The sequence below is a fragment of the Sus scrofa genome, chromosome 8, assembly GCF_054392235.1.
Source record: "Sus scrofa isolate SSC_HxYL_T2T_F1_AM1 chromosome 8, Sscrofa_HxYL_maternal_Yorkshire_Landrace_v2.0, whole genome shotgun sequence".
In the NCBI taxonomy this organism is placed as follows: domain Eukaryota; kingdom Metazoa; phylum Chordata; class Mammalia; order Artiodactyla; family Suidae; genus Sus; species Sus scrofa.
Genome location: NC_139390.1, coordinates 127,087,273 through 127,109,004, shown reverse-complemented (window position 1 = coordinate 127,109,004; position 21,732 = coordinate 127,087,273). Strand labels below are relative to the sequence as shown.

Sequence of the window (21,732 nt, the reverse complement as noted above, 5' to 3'; positions counted from 1 at the left end):
ATGTGGTTTTACAAGCACCATTTCGTGATGAGTTCAAGTCCATTTGCAGAGCAGGTAGCGAAGAAGAAAAGAGAAAGATTTTGAATATTTCTATAGCCTGCCCCTCAGAAAGTCACTTTCCATTGGCAGGAGGAGACAGAGGAACCTAGCATGCATGCACCATTTGGAAAGCTTGTTTTCTGAACCTGAGGGCAATAATAAAATATGTATGGGTATGATCTTATTTTAACTCATAACTAGTAAGTATGTATAGAGTGCTGACTATGAGCTGGACATTGTTGGCCACTGATAATAGAGTGATAAAACTGATAGCATCCTTACCTTCAAACATCTTACAGTCTACCAGGGAAACTGATGAGTAAACACTGTCTATTTAGTGCATAAAAGAAATATTCTGAACACAAGTTTCCTTTTTAGGAGCTATGTGTGCCCTGTACTACACTCTATTTTAGATATCGAACCAATTTCCCAGTCTTGTGGCTCAACGGGTGAAGGACCCAGCACTGTCACTGCGGCAGCTCGGGTCAGTGCTGTGTTATGGGTTCCAACCCTGGCCTGGTCTGGGAACTTCTGCATGCCACAAGTGCAGCCAAAAAAAAAAAAAAAAGGGATTTCCTAGTATTACACACAAGTGTCCCATAAGTTACAGTTTAGCCAAAGAAAACTGAAATTACCTGCCTTGGTCCTGCTCTGATTACCTCAGAAATGCACCTCCACCAAGTGTTTCTGATGCCAGGCTTCATGTCAAAGGCAGGAAATAACAGTCCCCTTCATGTAGTTCAGAAACTGAAGTGAAACTTACAAGCAAGGCTCCAACCAGTGATTGTAGGTCTGTCTTTCCTTCTACCGGCCCCTGTCGCCTGTTGTCTTTTATCTGAAACTTCCAACCAAGTCTTGGAGTTAATCTAGTCTGAATATCACTAACCTAGAGTTCCTTTCTTAGGGAGCCAATGCACTGCCTTGAACCTTGAATGGAATGAGTCTGTGGCAGCTACATTAGATAAATTTCTTTCAATTGCAGATGACAAAAACTAATCCTGGCTAACTGATTTTTTTTTTTTTTTTAGAAGAAGGATACAGGGAGAAAGGTGAAAGTTTTTTGAAGGGTATTTGTATTCCCACTCAGAATTTAAGGGCAAGTTAACAACAAGAGACTATCAGAAATCAGCCCCAGTGATCATTAGTAACTTTGAAGATTTCTGCAAATTGAAGTGCTTGCTTTCATTCTTCTCTGATCATCTCAATAATGTACCTGCACTGAGCGTTTCTGAAACCAGCTTTCATATCAAAGGCAGGAAACAGTCTGCTTCATGAACTCAGAAACTGAAGTTAATGCACCTTCTCTCCAGAGATGTGACTAAGTAGATCCCTGGGCCAGTCCAGTGAGTGTGTCCAGTTAGGTGTTTGTGGGGAGGGCCAGGGTCTGTGGGGGTCCACCTCTGTGCAAGAGGATGGAACAATCTCTACAAAAGGGGAAATCATTGTAAGCCTAGCAGCCACACCCACGAGTCTATATATTGGTCTTTCCTTGGGCAGAATGGTCAGCTAAGGAGGCCAGATGTTTATCAGTGGAAGTTACCATTTTATAAGTAGCTTGGCTTTTTTTTTTTTTTCTTTTTAGGGCTGAACCCCAGGTTAGGGAGGTTCCCAAGCTAGGGGTCGAATCAGAACGGTAGCCCCTGGCCTATACCATAGCCACAGCAACACCAGATCCAAGTTGCATCTGCAGCCTACACCATAGCGCCCAGCAACATGAAATCCTTAACCTCCTGAGTGAGGTTAAGGATCAAACCCACAGCCTCATGGATGCTAGTCAGATTCATTTTCCATTGAGCCATGATGGGAACTCCCAGTTCGGCTTTTTTTTTTTTTCCTACCATTCATGGTTTTATTAGTTGACTATAATTGATTCTGCTTTCCTGGTTGATTCAATATCATTTACTTTTGTTTAGCTGTTGTGGGTTTAACTTTAGAAGAAGTTTTCAAAATAAAATTCAGGTCCCACCAATGGAGATTCGGAGAGCCCAACTTGTGCCATCCTGTCCTTGTCCCAGGCCAGGGTAATTGTGGACCTGGGAGGCTGGTTCTTCTTGGGCTCTTCTTGACTTAAACCCAAATTAGAGTGGCATTCACTTACTCACTCATGAAGCCTTTACTATGTCAGAAACTCTATCAGGAGGTAGGGATACAAAGATAAATTTGTCCCCATACTTGCTCTGAAGGGACTCACAGGGGTCAGAAATGTATTTGTTGGACAGGCAAGGGCTTTATACTACCGGGTGGCCTGGCCCAGAGGTCCTTCCACTGAAGCATAACAGGCCCCTGTGGCTGTGCTTAGCTCTGAGACACTGATGCAGTGGTAAGCAGGATAATGATACTCCCGCCAAAAGTTGCTCACATGGCTCCTTGGAAATGTGACTGTTACGTTACATGGCAAGAGGGAATTAAGTTTGCAGATAGAATTGAGGCTACCAGTTGACTGACTCTGAGATGGGGAGATGAGCCTGGATTGTCCAGGTGCACCCACTGTAATCACAAGGGTCCTTATACGTGAAAGATAGAGACAGCAGAGAGAACTGGAGAGAGAGCAGCATGAGGACTTACCCCCCAGCGACTGGCTTTGAAGATGAAGGATGGGGCCCTCTGTCAAGAATTGTGGGCAGCTTCCAGAAGCAGAAAAGGCAAGGGGATGGATGGTCCCCTAGAGCCTCCAGAAGGAAAGCAGCCTTGCCAGTACCTTCATTTTAGATTTGTGAGACCCCATTTCAGACTTCTGACCTCCAGAACCAGAAGTTCTATTGGAGCTATTTCAAGTCACTACATTTGTAACAATTTGTTGCAGCAGCCAAAGGAAATTAGTACAGGTCGGCATGTGCCTGGGCTGTCCTGGTTCTATGCAAAAGGACAGAGGATTGACCAGACGGATCTGTCTAGAGCGTCATCTAAAATATTGTTTTTATACCAAGCATATGAGATAGGATGATAACTTAGCATCCAATTTGAAGATGAAGCCCAAGATTTTACATTTTTCCTAATTTGTGAGCTGCCTTGAGTCCCGAGCTCTAGTCTCTCTGTTCTCCACTGTCAGATGAAAGTGTTTAAGTGGCACTGGTTTGTCTTAGTGCTGTAGTCGGTGACTGATAGGTGACTGCCATTTTTATTCTTAGCACAACATTACACATAGATTTTTTTTCATTGAAGTGTAGTTTCAAGTGTACAGCCAAGTAATTCAGTTATATACGTGTGTGTGTATATATATATATAAACATATATATATGCATATATACCTTTTTGATTCTTTTCCATTAGAAGTTATTAGTAGATATTGAGTATAGTTCCCTGTGCTATACAGTAAGTCCTGCTACCTATTTTATATGTAGTAGTGGGTATATGTTAATCCCAAACTCTTAATTTCTTTCTCTCCTGCCCTGTGCCCTCCTATCCCCTTTGGTAACCATAAGTTTGTTTTCTATGTCTGTGAATCTGTATCCATTTTGTAAATAAATTCATTTGTATCATTTTTTAAGATTCTACACGTAAGGAGTATCATATGATATTTATCTTTGTCTGACTGACTTCACTTAATGCAATAATCTCTGGTCCATCCATGTTGCTACAAACGACATTATTTCGTTCTTTTATATGGCTGAATAATATTCCATTGTCTAAATATACCACATTTTCTTTTTTTTTTTTTTTTTTTTTTTGTCTTTTCAGGGCCACACTTGTGGCATATGGAGGTTCCCAGGCTAGGGGTCTAATTGGAGCTACAGCTGGTGGCCTAAACCGCAGCCACAGCAATGCCAGATCCGAGGCAAGTCTTTGACCCACACCACAGCTCACAGCAATTCTGGATCCTTAACCCCCTGAGTGAGGCCAGTGATCGAACCTGCAACCTCATGGTTCATAGTCAAATTCTTTTCCACTGTGCCAGGACGGGAACTCCTTAAATATACCACATTTTATTTATCCCTTCCTCTGTTGGTGGATATTTAGATTGCGCCCATGTCTTTGTTAGTATAAATAGTGCAGTAGTGAACATTGGGGTCATGCATCTTTTAGAATTAGTTTTCTCCAGATATATGCCCAAGAGTGGGATTGCAGGATCATACGGTAACTCTAGTTTTAATTTTTTAAGGAACCTCCATACCATTCTCCATAGTGGCTGCACTAATTTACATTCTCATCAGTAGTGTAGAAAGGTTCCCTTTTCTCCATTTGTAATTTGTGGAACTTTTAATGGTGGCCGTTCTGACTGGTGTGAAGTGAAACCTCATTATAGTTTTGATTTGCATTTCTCTAATAATTGGCAACATCAAGTTTTTCATATGCTTCTCGGCCATCTGTATGTCACATAGGTCTTTTGTAACTAAACATTTTAAAATCCCCATTCCCAAAGATGGTGATCATTGGAATTTCACTTCAGAATTTTAAAATACTCTATATCAAAGCATGACCACATCTAACATTTTTATAATCCTTTCACAAACACTTCTTTATTTGGTGCTTCAGACAGCTTCATGAAGAAAGGGTACTTCTCACTTGTCAGAGGAGGAAACAGAAGCTTAGCGTAGAATATCAAAAGTTAACAGTGCTGAGTGGCCATGGTAGCTCTTTCCATGATGCCAGGGTGACTGCCAGGAGGTGTCTCTCTGGGGTAGGTCACTGAGAAGCCAGCCCAGAATTCACCAAGCATCTGCCAGGTCACAGCTGCATCCCCACAGCCCCGGAGCCTGCACAACGGCTGCTCTTGATTTAGGTGTTGCTGCTTTCATTATGACTGTGAAAACTGTAACTGGCCTCATGTCCTGATATGAGTGGATCTGTTCTCATGAAAGAAATCGCACTGACAAAAGGGAGCACCCACAATGTACAAGGGCGGGACTGGGGCCCCTGGTAACTGCAAAAGCCATCTTTCATTGTGATGCCAGTGCTCCTGGGGTGAACTGGGTGCAGAAGGAGGAGGAGGCCGTTATTTTCTGGGGCCAAGATGGGAGCCCCTCTTTGGCCCTGCTCAGTGCCCTTTTCACTTTACAGCAGAGCGTTATCTGGGCCCAGGTTATCGGAAGCTGAGGTTCTATTTTTGCACTTGGTACATTGTGTGTACTCAAGCCTTATAGAAAGGTTTTTGCTTTGTTTCTAGGTTTATCAATATCATTATTAGTTTCAACTGCTAAAGAGGTATTTTTCTTTCCTTGTCATCTCTCTCTTACTCCCAATTTAAAAATCTATACTTTCTATGAGCTTTCCTTCACCTGGTCAAAGAAGCCTTCCCTGATCCCATATAAAATACCACCATCCCCTGATCCCACCCTTTTCACACTCTGTTCCTTTACTTTGCTCTGTTAGGGGTTTTGTAACAATTGCCTCACCTGACTTTTTTTTTTTTTTTCAAAATTTTTTTTGTTGCCCCTTCCCTGAAAGTAGATGCTTCATCTCCGTTGTCTGCTGTTGTACCCCCAGGGTCTAGATAAGTGCCTGTACTTAGTAGAGCCAAGTAAATATTTGTTGAGTGAATTACTGAACTGTTTACATCTCCCCCAGGGTCTGATACAGTCCCGGGCCTGCTGTATAAAAGATGCTAGTGAAATAGAAAAGCAAGAAGCCATCATAGCAAGGGAGAGAAAGCCCTTCATTACTCCTTTCGTAGTCAGTTTCTGGTTTCTGATTGACTGACTGCTTGAGGGAAGGGAAAGCTAGCAAACGGGGAGATGTCAGAGTGTGGACTTGAAAGTGCTCAGCCCTCTGGATGACTCACCCAAGCCCCCAACGCATGGCCCCTGGGGGGAACCCTTTTTCTGTCTCAACCCTCCTCCTCTGGACGGATGTGAAGGTAGTCACACATGAGTCTCAGCCTATTTGCTTTATATTCACTAAAGAAAAGAAAAGGCTTCATTTCCTTTAGCTCTTAATTGGGTGGTAGAGGATGGTACAGAAGATGCTATGAGCTCAAATTATTTAGGTCCACTGATTTCATAACAAGTTGTTCTGAAACCAGTAAGAAATAGGCCAGTGGAATAAATTCTCCTATCTTGGGCACATTTGCTTAGTTTTGTTTTCATGTCCTTTGTAAAGCCTACCTGGAAGCCCTCCAGTTAGTGCTTAAGATCTAGCAGGGTTCCACCCCCCACCTGCACCCCACCCCACAAGAAAGCATTTCTGAAGCATTCCATAGACGGGCTGCTCTGGGGCTCGCAGCAGGTTTGGTTCATGTGGCTCATGGCCCTGTTCAGTTAAATGACTGTATTCATTGCTAGTCCTGACTGAGCACTAGGAAGCCCGAAACCGTCTCGTCATGCCTTACATCTCCAGTGTCCAGCTTAAATGCCTGGCACATAGTTTGTATTGATAAATGTTGAGAAAATGAGTAAGCGAATCCATGAAAAAACAAGAGACTTTACAATGCAACCTATTGTCCAGTTGTTAGCATTTGGACCTTCTTTCTGGGAGTCTACTTGATGACATTTCTTTGTCTTCCCTCAGGCACTCTCATTGTTCTGAAGCATCCCTACCCAAGAAAAGTGGAAGAACCTTCCATTTATGAGTCCGTCCGAGTTCACACAGCAATGCAGACAGGAAGAACAGAGAATGACCTGGTGCCCACTGCACCTTCTGTAAGTGGCCCTCCATCTGCTCTCGGCTCTCGATGTCCTAAACTGATAATGTGTTTTTTAAAGTACATTTGTTCACCTAAAAATTCTCACTTGGGGTATAAAACCTGGAAAGGAACATAAAGTTCAAAGCCTATGACTCAGTTCATCTAGTCCAGGGAGAACTATAAAAAGTAACAATGCGACAGTGATAGGATTTTAAGGACTTTGAAAATGGTACTTAAATCTCATCCTTATTTAGCTGGACAAGTTGATGCTAGAATGGGCAAGAGATGTTTATACTCACACAGTTGGCTAAACTGTTATTCTACAAATTTATTTTTTTCTTTTTGGTCTTTTCTAGGGCCGTGCCCATGGCATGTGGAGGTTCCCAGGCTAGGGGTCTAATCAGAGCTGTTGCTTTGAGCCTACGCCAGAGCCACAGCAACGCAGGATCCGAGCCGCATCTGCGACCCACACCACAGCTCATGGCAATGCCAGATCCTTAACCCACTGAGCGAGGCCAGGGATCGAACCCTCAACCTCATGGTTCCTAGTTGGATTCGCTAACCACTGAGCCATGATGGAAACTCCTACAAATTTCTTCAATTAAGAAAAAAAAAAATCTTCTTTTACACTTCAACTTTGTATGGAAAAGAAAGATTGCCCACCTTTACTCCAAGCTCTGGGGATGTTCTTCTCTCCTGGCCTTTTCTTCCCTCACTGAATGGAGGGCACAGACAGAAGATGTTGGGTTTCCGTGCACCTGGGCTTCCATTGTTCTCCTGAGAGTCCATTTCCATCTGTCTTGTGAGCCGTGACCCTGCAAAGACTCCTCTCTAGAAGCCTCTTCTCTTCATTATACCCGGGGCTCCTCTATTTTTTGTTCCTTTTCCTAGTTGGCTGCGTGCTGTGGTATCAGACATCTGGGTGTGTGCCCATGATAAAAAGGACTCAAATGTCTAGAACCAGTTCTAGAGAGCAGCTGTGATGCTTGAAGATGTCCTGCTACAAAGTACTTTAAAGTATGTGAGCTTGTGGTCTCTGTGGTACTTTTCTACCCTGCCACCGGAGACAGCTCTTCTTAAAAGCAGGGTTACCACACGATCTCCCTGCCTACCATCCTCTGGTGGTGTCCCCCGTGTTGTTGGCCCCGCTGGACCCCCCTCGCCTCTCTTGCCTTGCCTCATGCTCCTCCCACATTCACACTGTGAACCCCGCCCGGCTCAACCACGTGCTTATCCTCCCCTCCTCGCATCTGAAATACTGCCTCATCCTTGGAGACTAGCATCGGGGATCAGCATCTTCCAGGAAGCCTTCCTACATGCGTCCTAGCTTCCTCTAAAATGCCCTTCCTCCCTGCTCACTTTTATCCTGGAGTCACCGAGCTAGAGGAAGGATGCTCACATGTGTCCGACATGTGTCAGGAGCCTGACACTTCCCCAGGACAGGAATCACAGCCTGTCTTCCTAGTTTTATAGCTTAGCCAGGTTTACAACACCTATTGTTACTATGCTACCTCTCCTCAAAAATAAAAATCCTGGAAATTGGTTGAGAAAGATATTTGAGCTTTGGTAGACCTAGACAGGGAAGTAAAAGACCACAGAACTAGAGAAATTTAGGAAAGCGAGACAATAAGGAGTTCCAAGTCAGAACAGACCAAAGAGTAAATGAAGGTCTACCCTAGAAGCAATCCTTTGTTTTCCAGTCAACCGTACCTTTCCTGAGCTTCCTCTTTACTGTCCTTACCCCACCACCCATCACTTCAGCATCATTTTTATTTGTTCTGTAGGTGTAACTTTGTTATCCTCTGTTACCTTCCCCTAAAGATTTCCAGTCAAGGTCAGTTAAACCATAGCCTACTATGTGTGTCCTTTATCAACAGTAAAATGCAGATAAGACCTAGTTTGTGAACTTGGTGTCAGCATGAGACACAGCGTACTTAGGTAAAAACAGACCTCTTGAGACCAAATTCTGCCTTACTGTTTACCTTCTTTGCTCACCCCAGGTATCCAGATGGATTCACCCAGCCAGGTGACCATACATAGAGGCTTCTGTATAATGGAGTTTTTAAAACAGTGATGACTGGATAATTGAAAATGTCTGCACTCACACTGGATAATGAGAGGTGCATGACATGTGTTGTGCATTGATATGTACAGAAAACTCTAAAGGTTTTCTACTGGATCCTGAAGAGTCTCACACTATTCCTCTTTAAGGAACAATTGATAACTGGACCAGCCAGCCGGGGAACCAGTCTGAGTCTGAGTAAATGCCCTTGATCCTTACTGAGTCCAAGAGTTCACAGCCTTAACTGGTTACCCCCAATGCCCATAAGATACTGCGCCTCTGCTCCAACCTGAGAGCTCTGAGGGCTTCTGGATGTCTGCCTTCTCTTTTGAGGATGCAGTTCTTGCACAAGCCCTGCAGAGGAGGAAGAGGATTAAGTCATATTTACAGGAAAAAGAACTTCTTACTTGAAGTGAAAATGAAAATAGGTGTCCTACTACCCAGAAGTGTAGATGCTTCTGTAAATCTGTTGACCATCCTTTGGCAACTGCATTTGGGGAAATTACTAGTTACATATTTTATATACAATACAGCCTTGGGCTCCTGAGATAAGATGAAATTTAATGCATTCATTTATTTAACAAACTTAAAAAAAAAAAAAAAAACTGCCTGTAACACACCCAGACTGTTTTAAGCACTGGCAGGCTGGGAATAAATTAGGCAAAGTCTGGCCTCATTGAGCTCACACTGTAGTAGGAGGATCACAGACAGTAATCCATGGGATAGTATGAACCCAGACGGTAATATGTCATTAAGGATCTGGTGTTGTCACTGCTATAGTCTGGGTTGATGCAGTGGATGGGTTCAGTCCCTGGCCTGGGAACCACTGTATGCCGTGGGTGCAGTCAAAACAAAAAAAATAAATAAATACGTGGGTGCAGTCAAAACATAAAAATAAATAAAAAGGGGTCGAAAAGAGAATTATATGATAAAAGAAATGTTGAAAATGCTATTTCTAATGTTGCTTCTTAAAAATTCACAAAGTCTCTAAGCGTAATACAGACCCTGGGAAGTATGGAAATCCCTCTTTGCTTAGTCCAGAGTTTCCCAATGTGTTGAGCCCGTGTCAGTGTGTGTGCACAATTGTGTGCATAATACCCAGCAACAACCCAAGCAGCTAGTGTGCACAGATGCACTTTGCCCAGCACCAGCTTTTATAAGTGGTACGTTGTGGCTGAGGGTGTGCAAACTGCTAACTCCAGCTAGAAAAGAGTCTACCCATTGTTGCCTGTTGCTCCAGAATCAGGCCAGATGATCTGGTCTGCAAACAGCCTCTCACAACCCCAGGAGGATTTTCAAGTGCCCAGATGAAGCATGAGAGGCAATTGTTGAATGATCACAGGCAAACGTGTTTCCTTTTAAAATGGGACAGAAATAGAAAGACAAAAAAATCACATGGTGATGGTTCTGGGCTTCATGTGGGTGTTTCTTTCTCTTCCAGCTGGGCACCAAGGAAGGTTACCTCACCAAACAGGGGGGCCTGGTCAAGGTAAGGAAGCATGTTCGCTGCGCCTGCCCCAAAGAGAATGCCACCTGTGGGCTCAGTCCTCATTTTGACTTTTTAAAAAGCCCAGCTGCCTACTCATTTTTTAAAAAATTTGTTGGAGTGTAGTTGACTTACAATATTGTCTTGGTTTCAGGTGTACAGCAAAGTGATTCAGTCATACATGTGCAGAATCGTTTTCAGATTCTTTTCCAATACAGGTTATTACAGAATATTGAGTAGATTACCCTGTGCTATACAGCAGGTCCTTGTTACTTATTAGTTTGTAAATCCCAACCTCCTAATTTCCCCCCACCCCATTTCTCCTTTGGTAACTATACCTTTGATTTCTAAATCCATGAGTCTGTTTCTCTTTTGTAAATAAGTTAATTTGTATCCTTTTTTAGATTGCACATATAAGTGATGTCATGTATTTGTCTGCCTGACTTACTTCACTTAGAATGATAATCTCTAGGTCCATCCAAGTTGCTGCAAATCTGTCCAAGCATGTTGATCCATTCATAATATTTACCCGTTTTAATAGTTCATCCTCATGGCTAATGCTAGTAAAAATTCTGGAAAAATCACTCGACTACACTTCAGCAGAGCCAAATGTATGGGAGTAGCCTACAGTTAATACCCAAGAAAACAAACAATCCTTTTAATGGAATGATTGAAGGTGAAAGTACCACGTTAACTCCAGCACATTTCTTTGCTTTTTCAGATTTTTTAACAAAGAAGAAGTTGAAATTGTATGAAATGTTTACCTAAAAGTAGGCCCCAACCCCATCACTGGCACTAGTATAACTGTATTTTAAAATTCCAAAGAAACGAGAATTTAGGACTTTACTAGTTGAGGGTATCCAGCTGTTCTCCATTTATGTGATTGTACCTTTAAAATTATTATAGTTCCTTTTTACAGGCCAAGAAGACGTTCACAGAATATGTCCGTTCTTCCCCATTTTAAGAGTCAGGGCACTTAAACGCTCAAGGGTACTTGCCTGCTTGAATTTAACCTAAATAGTTATTCATGTCCCTAGCAGACTGGATGTTCCCTAAGGAGAAGTGTTTATATTTCTAGCATTATTTTTAAATCCTATTATTTCTTTTAACTGGGAACATTGCCACCTAGGATCAGATTAGTGTTCTGTTAGTACATAAGGAGAGAGTGGGAAACAACACTTTCCATCAATGCAATGGAGTTCTTAGGCAAGGTGTAGAATAGCGTTCGCTCTGAGATTCCTAAACCTCAAGTTGCTTATTTGTGAAACAAGAATATTTGGCATTGGAATTCCTGCTGTGGCACGACAGGATTGGCAGCCTCTCTGGATTACTGGGACGCAGGTTTGATCCCCTGCTGGACACAGTGGGTTAAGGATCTGGCGTTGCCACATCTACGGCATAGGTCACAACTGTGGCTTGGATCTGATCCCTGGCCTGGGAACTCCATATGCCATGGGATGGCAAGAGAGAGAGAGAGAAAGAGAGAGAGAGACAGACGGAGGGAGGGAGGGAGGCCAAAAAAGGGATATTCGGCATTGTATAAGGATTGGCTATAATGTGTATAAACCTGCAAGGATAGTGTGTAGCCTGCAGTAGTTACTCAAAAATGGTATCTGTTCTTATTGTAGAGTTGCATCGATACTAAGTTTTATTAAGATGGAATTTTAGTGGTGTGTTATAAATTACCTTGAATATTTATAATAGGTTATTTCTTATACTTGTTTACAGTCATTTTAATTTTTGAAACTTTTTAAGTTGAATTTTGAAAATTTTTCTCTCAGAAGTATTGCTGCAAGAATAGTTCATAGTATCTTATCTTTTAGATACTTTTAAAACAAAAGGAAATTATCTAATTCAAATATTGTAGCTCTGTATTCAAAACCTACATGTTTAAATTTTTTCTTTTTCTCAGACCTGGAAAACAAGATGGTTCACTTTGCAGAGGAATGAACTGAAATACTTCAAAGACCAGATGGTGAGAAACATAATATATTTCACCTTTAAAAATGAGTTCTCTGGGGTTCCCATCGTGGCGCAGCAGAAACAAACCCAACTAGGAACCATGAGGTTTCAGGTTCGATCCTTGGCCTCGTTCAGTGGCGTTGCCAATCTGACATTGCTGTGGCTGTCATGTAGGCCAGCAGCTGTAGCTCCGATTGGACCCCTAGGCTGGGAACCTCCATACGCTGAGAGTGCAGCCCTAAAAAGCAAAAAAAAAAAAAAAAAAAGGAGTTCTCCGGATTTGCCTTTGTGGTGCAGCAGAAACTAATCCAAGCTAGCATCGCGGATGTGGGTTCCATCCCTGGCCCTTGTTAAGAATCGGGTTTTGCCATGAGCTGTGGCATAGGTTGCAGACACAGCTCAGATCTTACATTGCTGCAGATATGGCATAGGCTGGCAGCTGCAGCTCCAATTCTACCCCTAGCCTGGGAATTTCCATATGCTGTGAGTGTGGCCCTAAAAATGGTCTTACTAGGGCTGCACCTGTGGCATATAGAGGTTCCCAGGCTAGGGGTTGAATCAGAGTTGTTGCTGCTGGTCTATGCTGGAGCCACAGCAATGCCAGATCTGAGCTGTGTCTGCCACCTACTCCTCAGCCCACGGCAACGCCAGATCCTTAACCCACTGAATGAGGCCAGGGATCGAACCGGAAACCTCATGGTTCCTAGTCAGATTCATTTCTGCTGTGCCATGATGGGAACTCCTCCCAAAAATAAAATTTTTTAAAAAATGAGTTCCCTAGATGAAAGGAATGTCCGCCTTTAAAATCCCTGAAGTTTCCCTTATGAGCACCTGAAACGCCCTGTAAATAACTGGAGATAAGAGTTCTAGATGCTTGATACGAGCTGGAGACGGGCTGAGTATCCCAGACATGGCCTTGTCTGGCTGGCGGGCAAACTGTAGCTTCCGAGGGCACATGGTTCCTGCTTTTAGGGCAGTGGCATGATTTTCTTGCCACAATGAATTAACTCTCTCCTGCAGTAGTGCCCTCTATTAAAAATATGTCCATTTCTCATGTCTATTTCATTCAGCAAATTTAAAATTATTTCATTTCTTTTCATTTTTCCCACACAATTTTTCTGAGAAGAGGATGTTTAAAAACATAGGAAGAAAAATAAGACTCTCTTTCAAGTGTTAAAAACCTGCCTCCACCAAATTTAAATTGACAAAGAAAATCTCTTCCTACTGTCCAGCTTCATGGGAAGCCAATCCCCAAACAAGTGCGTGCTTTCCCTTAGGAAGGTGTTTTGTTATCAGGCGCTGCTGTGGAAGTAAAGTTGACAGTCACTCATACTGGAAGACTTGTTAGGGGAATTTGTGAAATTTGTATGTGTCTTTAATGATGACACAGTTTGTCCTTTTTTTTTTTCCCTTAAGTCACCAGAACCAATTCGGATCCTAAACTTAACAGAATGTTCAGCTGTACAATTTGATTATTCACAAGAAAGAGTAAATTGCTTTTGGTAAGTTGTTTTATAAATGTTTTTAGAACTTTTTGCCAGACACTTATTTTCACTGAAGAATAAAAAGCTGTATGTCTTAATGTGTACACATGTTTTGATCTGAGGCATGTGGTTAACCGTCACACAGGGCATATATGTTTGGAGTGCTTTCAGTCCACTGTGACATAATAACTCATTTAAAGTAGTTTAAATGGAGCTGTCGTTGTGGCTCAGTGGAAACGAACACGACTAGTATCCATGAGCTTGCAGGTTCGATCCCTGGCATTCCTCAGTAGGTTAAGGATCTGGTGTATGTGGGTTGCAGACGTAGCTCAGATCCCAGGTTGCTGTGACTGGTGTAGGCCGGCAGCTGCAGCTGATTCAACCCCTAGCCGGGGAACTCCCATACGCTGCAGGTGCGGCCCTAAAAATAAATAAAGTGGTCTAAACAAATAGGCAGGTCTGCTGGGCGTAATTGTTTAGGTTATTCACGACACAAACGTGATGCCTGTAACAGGGTGCCATTTACCTCTTAGCTTTTATTCCTTTGGGGTGTTTTACTTAATTTTCATTATAACTTTGTTGACTCCAACAATGAGTGATTTGTATGATGATGACAATTCTGGCAGATGTCACAAAGGTGTTTTTAAATTTTTATTTTTTGGTCTTTTTATCTTTTTAGGGCTGCACCCTCGGCATATAATGATTCCCAGGCTAAGGATCGAATCAGAGCTGCAGCTACCCGACTATGCCACAGCCACAGCCACACGGGATCCAAGCCACGTCTGATACCTACACCACAGCTCATGGAAACACTGCATCTGTAACCCACTGAGCAAGGCGAGGGATCAAGCCCGCGTCCTCATGGACACTAGTCGGGTTTGTTTACCCCTGAGCCATGACGGAAACTCCTCCAGTGTTTTGTTTTAGCATAATCACTGTATCATGACAATTTTCTAACTGAGAGAAGTGTATCTTGAAAAAGGAGTGTCTTATTTCCTACCAACTTTTATTATTGTTTTGGCCGTGCCCACAGCATGCAGAAGTTCGTGGGCCAGGGATCGAACCTGAGCCACAGCAGTGACCATGCCAGATCCTTAACTGTTAGGTCACCAGAGAACCCCATAATTTTTATCTTAAAGTTGAGTTTTCAAACATACAGAAGTTAAAAGACATAAATACACCTATATCCTTTATCTAGATGCATCATTCATTCATGCTTTGCCATATTTGCTTTATCTCTATTTCACTTGAAATTAAGTTCCAGGGAGTTCTCTTTGTGGCTCAGCGGTTAACAATCCTGACTAGGATCCATGAGGAAGTGGGTTCAATTCCTGGCCTAAGTGGGTTAGGGATCCGGCGTTGCCATGAGCTGTAGTGTAGGTCATAGAGGTGGCTTGGATCCTGCATTGCTGTGGCTGTGGTGTAGGCCAGCAGCTATAGCTCTGATGCAGCTCCTAGCCTGGGAACTTCCATTTGCCATGAGTGCAGCCCTAAAAGGCCAAAAAAAAAAAAAAAAAGAAAGTTAGTTCCAGACATCGTGGAACTTAAATACTTAAATATGCATCTTCTAAGAATAAAAATATCACCTATAGAATTTCAATACTGTTGTCATACCTAAGAAAATTAACATTAGTAATTATTAATTCATGATTGTATATTATCAACTAAAAATGGACATCTTTTAAAAATTCACACTAAGGTACCATATGAACTAGCAGGGGTTTTTATTTCTTATAAAATAAGCAATTGGGAGGCAGGCAGCTCCCTTGCCAAGGTCAGGTCCAGTGTCTCTAACAGTTCTCTTGGCCTTTTCCTCGTGCTTTCTACCTCAGGGTCCAAAATGGCTACTCTAACTTTAGGCCTCACATGAGTCCTGAAGAAAGATGTAGGGATGGTATCAGTCATGTCTGCCCTTTTTATCAGGAAGGCAGACATTTCTCCAGAAACTCTTATCACCTTTTTCCCAGTATCTCATTGGACAAAGCTGGGTTCCATGGCCATCACCAACAGTAAAGGAAGCTAGAAAGGGGCACTAGTATGATCATAATTGGTTCCAACTAATTAGAACTCATCCCCTGGGGTTCTGTTAACAAGAAGAAAGGAGAAGGAAAACTTATCTGTATTAGCAGGCAGTTAATAGTCACTCACAGGAAGTACCAAGCAATGACAATTCCAGCCATCAGTTTTGCATGATGTGTGCACGGTATCACTCCCCATTCAACCCCCCCATCTATACCCACTGCCAACCAGACCTCACATCAAGGTTCACCTTCTATACACAGCAGCTTACCTCTTGTCTATTCGGTAATTACTGGAATAAACAAGGTATGCTGCTTTGGTTTTAGGGTGTAGAAACCCTTCTGATTTCAGTTCAAGGGTTTTTTTGTTTTTTTTTTTTTTTTTTTTTTTTTGTCCCCACAAATAGGACAAAAATATTTTTAGTGTTTTGCATCTCAACTGTAAGGACAGGAAGTATAGGCAAGATGTAAGGAGGGCTGATGATTAATCAGATAATTTTGACTCTGTAGCCAAGGAGACAGTGAAGTGAGGGGTTAACCATAGTCTGAAAACAGACTTTCATGCTAGGGGGCAAGTTCGTCTTGCCTCCAGCAGAGATGAACATGGCCGGAAGGGAGCAGAATGAATAGTTGAAGAGATTTATTATCTCTTTTTTTCTGTCCTGAAAAGTTAAAACTGCCTTCATCCACAGAGGGCAGTGTCCTCACTGAGGCAAGCTAACACAAACGAACTCCTTCAGCAAACTCTCGGATCTGTCGTGCTAGTTCTTTGGATTATAGCACAAGTTCTGAGTCATTTGGTCTATCAGCTGAATCAACACATAAGTGTATTCCGTCTAAGACATGAGCAATAAAAGGATCTGGGGTATCCCAGACTTGTTTTATTTCTTTGGACCCTCTTTAAAAATGTAAATATGTCCTATAATATTAACATGAATCTACAACTTCCTCATTGTTTCTGCAGTTTCCTGGCAGGACGTGCTCCCAACTCTTCGGTTCTTACTCAGGTCCTTTGTCAATTCTTTTCCCCCTGGGAATAATCTACTTGGTGCTTAACTATGAGATGTTCAACCAGCCATCCAGAGTATCTGACGTTCTTTCTTTTGTCTTATCAGCCTAGTGTTTCCATTCAGGACATTTTATCTCTGTGCAAAGACAGGAGTAGAAGCTGATGAGTGGATCAAGATCCTACGCTGGAAGCTGGTGAGCTACGTGGATCTCTGGGTGCCTGGTACTAGGAAGTACCATGTTGATGATTTCAAACACTGCTATTGAAAGAGTCAGACAAGCCCCAAGAACCAATGGGAGGTCTACTTGCAGGCTTGTGGAAGAGTCTGTTCATTCTTCTGGGACAAGGAAAGGATGGAGAGGGGAAGATAGGAGTTAAAAAAAAAAAAATCTGCTCTGGGATCTCAGCCCAGAGCCTAGCCTCACACCCTCGTGTCTATCAGCCTTCCTCTAAGTGTGTGGGCTGGTCCAGGTTTGCCTGGAGGAGGACATGTGGGACCAGAGAGTCAAGACAGAGGAAAACTTCCTGCTGAATAGCATTGAGAACTATGTCTAGATACTCATGTTGCAACAGAAGAAAGAGTGGGGGAAAAACTGTAATTGCAATGTATACATGTAAGGATAACCTGACCCCCTTGCTGTACAGTGGGAAAATTAAAAAAAAAAAAAAAGAGGAAAACTGACATAATTCTATAGTAGAAAATTTTAACTTGTCAGAGAAGGAAGCATGCCAGAAAAACTTAGCTTAGTGTCCAATGGAAGCGTTACTTTGTGAAAATCAAGGATAAAGGTGTTTTTATTTTTTTCTTTATTTTTTTTTTTCTTTTTAGGGCTGCACCCGTGGCATATGGAGGTTCCCAGGCTAGGCGTCTGATCAGAGCTACAGCTGCCAGCCTGTGCCACAGCCACAGTAATGCCAGATCTGAGCCACATCTGCGACCTACACCACAGCTCATGGCAGCACTGGATCCTTAACCCACTGAGTGAGGCCAGGGATCGAACCCACAACCTTATGGTTCCTAGTTGGATTCGTTTCTGCTGTGCCACAACAGAAAGTCCTATTTTATTTACTTTCTATGTACCTCCCAGGAGGAAGACAAAGTGCTTATAGGAATTTACTAATCTCATACATTTTTGGGGGGGTATGTGTTTGTAGGTTAGTGAGTTATTAGTCAAGAACTTGTCCTTAAATCTTTCTAAAATTTCCTATAAATACCATTTTGAAATCCTTGATGTTTTCAGCTATAAACAGTTGTTCCTAACTTTTTAATGAAATTATCTGTTACATACAACCTTATTGAGTATTCTTTTCTAAATACTGGTATTTTTGCTTTTGGTTCTTTTCAGTTTGAGATCCAAATAAATATTCCACTCATTTTGAAATAGTTCAAATGTATTTGATATTCATTGGGGAAATATTTTGCCATATGAAGCCTTTGCTCAAATATGAATCATATTTTATTCCTTCTATTTTGTCATTATGCAAATTACACAAATTATGCATATAATCATTATAGAAAAGTTAAAGTAAAAATACTTCAAATTTACGTCTTTTCAGACTTCTTCTGCAAATAAACATTAAAAACAAAATTTATTTTCCAAAGTTCTTTACCTGCTCATTCTACTTAACAATATTATGAACATCTTTTCATGTGAGTAAATTTAGATCTATATCTTCATTTTGATTCATTAAGCAATATTGCATTTTATGGATTACTAAAAGCATTAGGTCATTTCTAATTTTGTACACGTTTCAACCAACCACTTGACAGTATTTCTCCTGGGAAAAATACAAAAAAAAAAAAAAAACCAGAATAAAACCTGGGGGAAGAGGAGACAGGATAATTTATAGTTGCATGGTTTTCTTAGTGATTGGCATTTCTTATTTAATATTTGTTAAAAAGCCAAAGTTATCTTAAAGCTGCTCAATCACAGATACGTATGGGTGTGCTCTCTTACAGTCTCAAATAAGAAAACAGCTTGACCAAGGGGACAGCACAGTCCGATCTCGGTCGTTCATCTTTAAATAGACCTTCTCCAGGAGGGGTGACCTGACCCAGGAGCAAGGTGGAACGTTCCCAATGCCGATGCACCGCAGGCTTCAGATGAAAGCTGACTGAGGACTTTTCTGTAGAAACAAATCAAGCAGAGGCAGATGTGGACCTTTCTGGACACACCATTTTGGTGACTCACAGAAAACTGCTGCCCTTCACGATCCCACCATCTCCTGAGAATACTGAGCATTTTCGTTCTGATGGAGACAGATGAACCATCGTACCCAGGTGTGCTGGCACGTAGAACATGCAGTGGGAGGTGAAGGGCTCTTGTTTTCCCACACTGAGGTCCCCAGGCTGGCTCATGTTGGTTGCCTAGAGTCCCCTCTGCATCATGGTCAGCTCGTCACCCTCCAGGTTGTGCTGTTAACCAGGAAGGAATCAGCTATACATGTACCCTGAGGCTTGGACAGCTTCCCCAGAAAGCGTTTTGAGATAGCAGACATCTGAGACTGGGGGAGAAGTGTTTTTGCCTTTTTTTCCCTTTATACAAAAAAAAAAAAAAGTTTCCAAAATTAAATTGGAAAATATTTGCAGTATTTATTTTCTCATTGTAAAAGGCTCAGCTATCTCCTGGCTCTTTCCTTCCCCTCTAATGACAAATCTATGAGAATTAAATGTCCTCTGGGCAATTAGGCAGGATGGTAAAGATAAAGGAAGGTACAATCTAAAAAAGCCTCTTTATGGGTCACTCTGGGGGAAATGTTTTAAAGACTGAGAAAATAGAAATTGAGGAAGGGTGATAAAATAAAGGTAACTGGTACTTTAACGTCAACAATAATAGAGCACATGTAAGCACTAAGTATCTGCATTCAGCATTTTTCAGACTGAGACTTCTCAGGGAAAGTGTGTTCTAACAATTCCTTCACCTGAGAAGGCAGTAGGTCTCGGCCCAAGAGAAGCAAGATGCACCTTGCGCTGCACGGAGCACCCCACACCTTACTCCAGAGCAGCTTCAGTTGCCAGTTGAGGCAGCAACACTAAGTCCACATGCAAAGTATAATCAAGTATTTGTCACACAGCATTTTCAAGCTAGAATAAGGGGACTACAGTAGCAGGATGAGATACTGGTATCCAGAGTGATTGGTTTCTAACCCCTTCTATTATCTTCATTGATACTGCTTTTTAAAATTTTTAATTTTGTTTTGCTTTTTAGGGCCGCATTTTTGGCATATGGAAGTTCCTAGGCTAGGGGTTGAATTGGAGATGCAGCTGCCAGCCTATACCACAGCTTACTGGCAACACCAGATCCTTAACCCATTGCAAGCAAGACCGGGGATTGAACCTGCATCCTCATGGATACTAGTCAGGTTCTTAACCTGCTGAACCACAGTGGGTCCTCCCATACTGCTTTTAGATTGAAGTTTAAAGAGACATCAAAGTAGAGGAAGAACTCAGATGTCAGGGCACAGCTATGATTACGACACTCTCTTGCAATCCAGAGGCTCTCTTCTTAACGTCTCTTTTATTATTTAAACATCAGGGACTCAGAAATTAAATCTTGTTAAGCTTCAACCAGGTTTTCCAGTATATTGTTATATCTGTATCCTGTGGGATAAAGCAAATGTCCGTTCAAATGTATTTGTCAAGTTTGCCAAGTGAGGATTTAGACAGAAGTCTTCACCGAGATGTACAGGTTTGTTTTTTTCTTCTTAGATCCAAGGGTATTTGTGCAGGTAACATTGTTTTTACTTTTTGTAAAATATGTTTATTTATAGTCTTTGGTTATGTTTATTAAAAAGCATGATTTTGCTGTGCCTGAAGTATTTTGCTATTAAAATTTATTTTTAATATCTGTTAAACAGTGCCAGTGTGCCACTGGCAGACCGGAGTGGAGTGGTTTGGGAGAAGAGCTGTCTAGGTCAAGCTCGGTCCCTAACAGTGTGTGCTTAGCACAAAGCAAGTACCTCAAGACACGGTTTTTCTCAGAATTCTCCCCGGGAACATCTTGCCACATAGCACGATTCCCTCCGGACCAGGAGAGTCCCCCCGTGGCAGGGAGGGCTATGACTGCCCGTTCCAGAGCCCTTCCCTTCCTGGCCAGGGGCCCCTCTGGAGGGTGGGCTCTGGTCCTTACCTCTTCGTCACACTGCACGCAGGTCAGGGAGTGTGGCTGAGTCCCCGTTCCAGGCAGACAGCAAGAGAATCATGACAGGGTGAGTATCCTCCCTCCTCTGCCCCTTGAGGTCAGCTGCAGCCCACTGCCTTCTGCCAAACTCTTCATGGATTCAGGCCGTGTAGGCATGACATGAGCAGTTTTTTACATTATCTGTGGAAAAGGGCTAGATTTGTCTGCTCTTTATTTTTTTGGTCTTTTTGTCTTTTTCAGGGCCGCACTTGCAGCATAAAGCGGTTCTCAGGCAAGGGGTCCAATCGGATCTGTGGCTGCCGGCCTATGCCAGGGCCACAGCAATCCAGGATCCAAGCCAAGTCTGCACCCTACACCACAGCTCATGGCAACATGGGATCCTTGACCCACTGAGCGAGGCCAGGGATCGAACCCGTCCTCACAGATGCTAGTCAAGTTCGTTAACCATGGAGCCACGACGGTAACTTCTGTCTGCTCTTTTTTAGACCTTTAACTCTCACAATTTCTGTAACTCACCGTGTCATGTGGACGTTTCAGGTAGCTCTGGCTGGTGGACTAGTAGCTAAAATAAACCAATTCTTGAGAAAGCGTTCATTCGAAGAGAGGGTTTATTGGTTGGACTCTGGACATCTCTTACAGGGGGATGTTCCTGTCTGCTACTCGGACCCTCAGCCAAACCTCAAGAACCTGTTTTGCCAGGATCTCAAGGGGAGGGATGTAGAGATTGTAAATTGTCACATTTATAGCTGTGAAGATGACACCCACAGCCTTCGGCAGCCTCTAGACAACTGTGTTCTCCGTCAGCAGAAGCAGCAATGGTCGGGGTTTGAGGGGCACAGCTTATCCGAGGGAGCAGGGACAAGAGCAAATGAAATTGGCAGGTGCTGTGCACCGTCCGCAAAACTTGGTTTCAGGAGGATATGTGTAAAGGGTTCTATTGGGATGCCTAGAAATATCTAGAGGACATTAGA

General features: G+C 42.5%; 1 protein-coding gene across 1 annotated transcript in view; it reads left to right on the top strand.

The window, feature by feature from the left end:
* Window positions 1-20,435, top strand: part of DAPP1 (dual adaptor of phosphotyrosine and 3-phosphoinositides 1) — a 56,329-nt gene extending 35,894 nt beyond the window's left edge. The window contains exons 4-9 of the mRNA XM_013979010.3: window positions 6,484-6,614; window positions 10,102-10,149; window positions 12,059-12,121; window positions 13,525-13,610; window positions 16,726-16,813; window positions 18,580-20,435. Coding sequence (XP_013834464.2) covers window positions 6,484-6,614; window positions 10,102-10,149; window positions 12,059-12,121; window positions 13,525-13,610; window positions 16,726-16,813; window positions 18,580-18,648 — 485 coding nt within the window. The 3' untranslated portion in view covers window positions 18,649-20,435. The remainder of the gene's footprint in view (window positions 1-6,483; window positions 6,615-10,101; window positions 10,150-12,058; window positions 12,122-13,524; window positions 13,611-16,725; window positions 16,814-18,579) is intronic.
* Window positions 20,436-21,732: the final 1,297 nt, after the last annotated feature.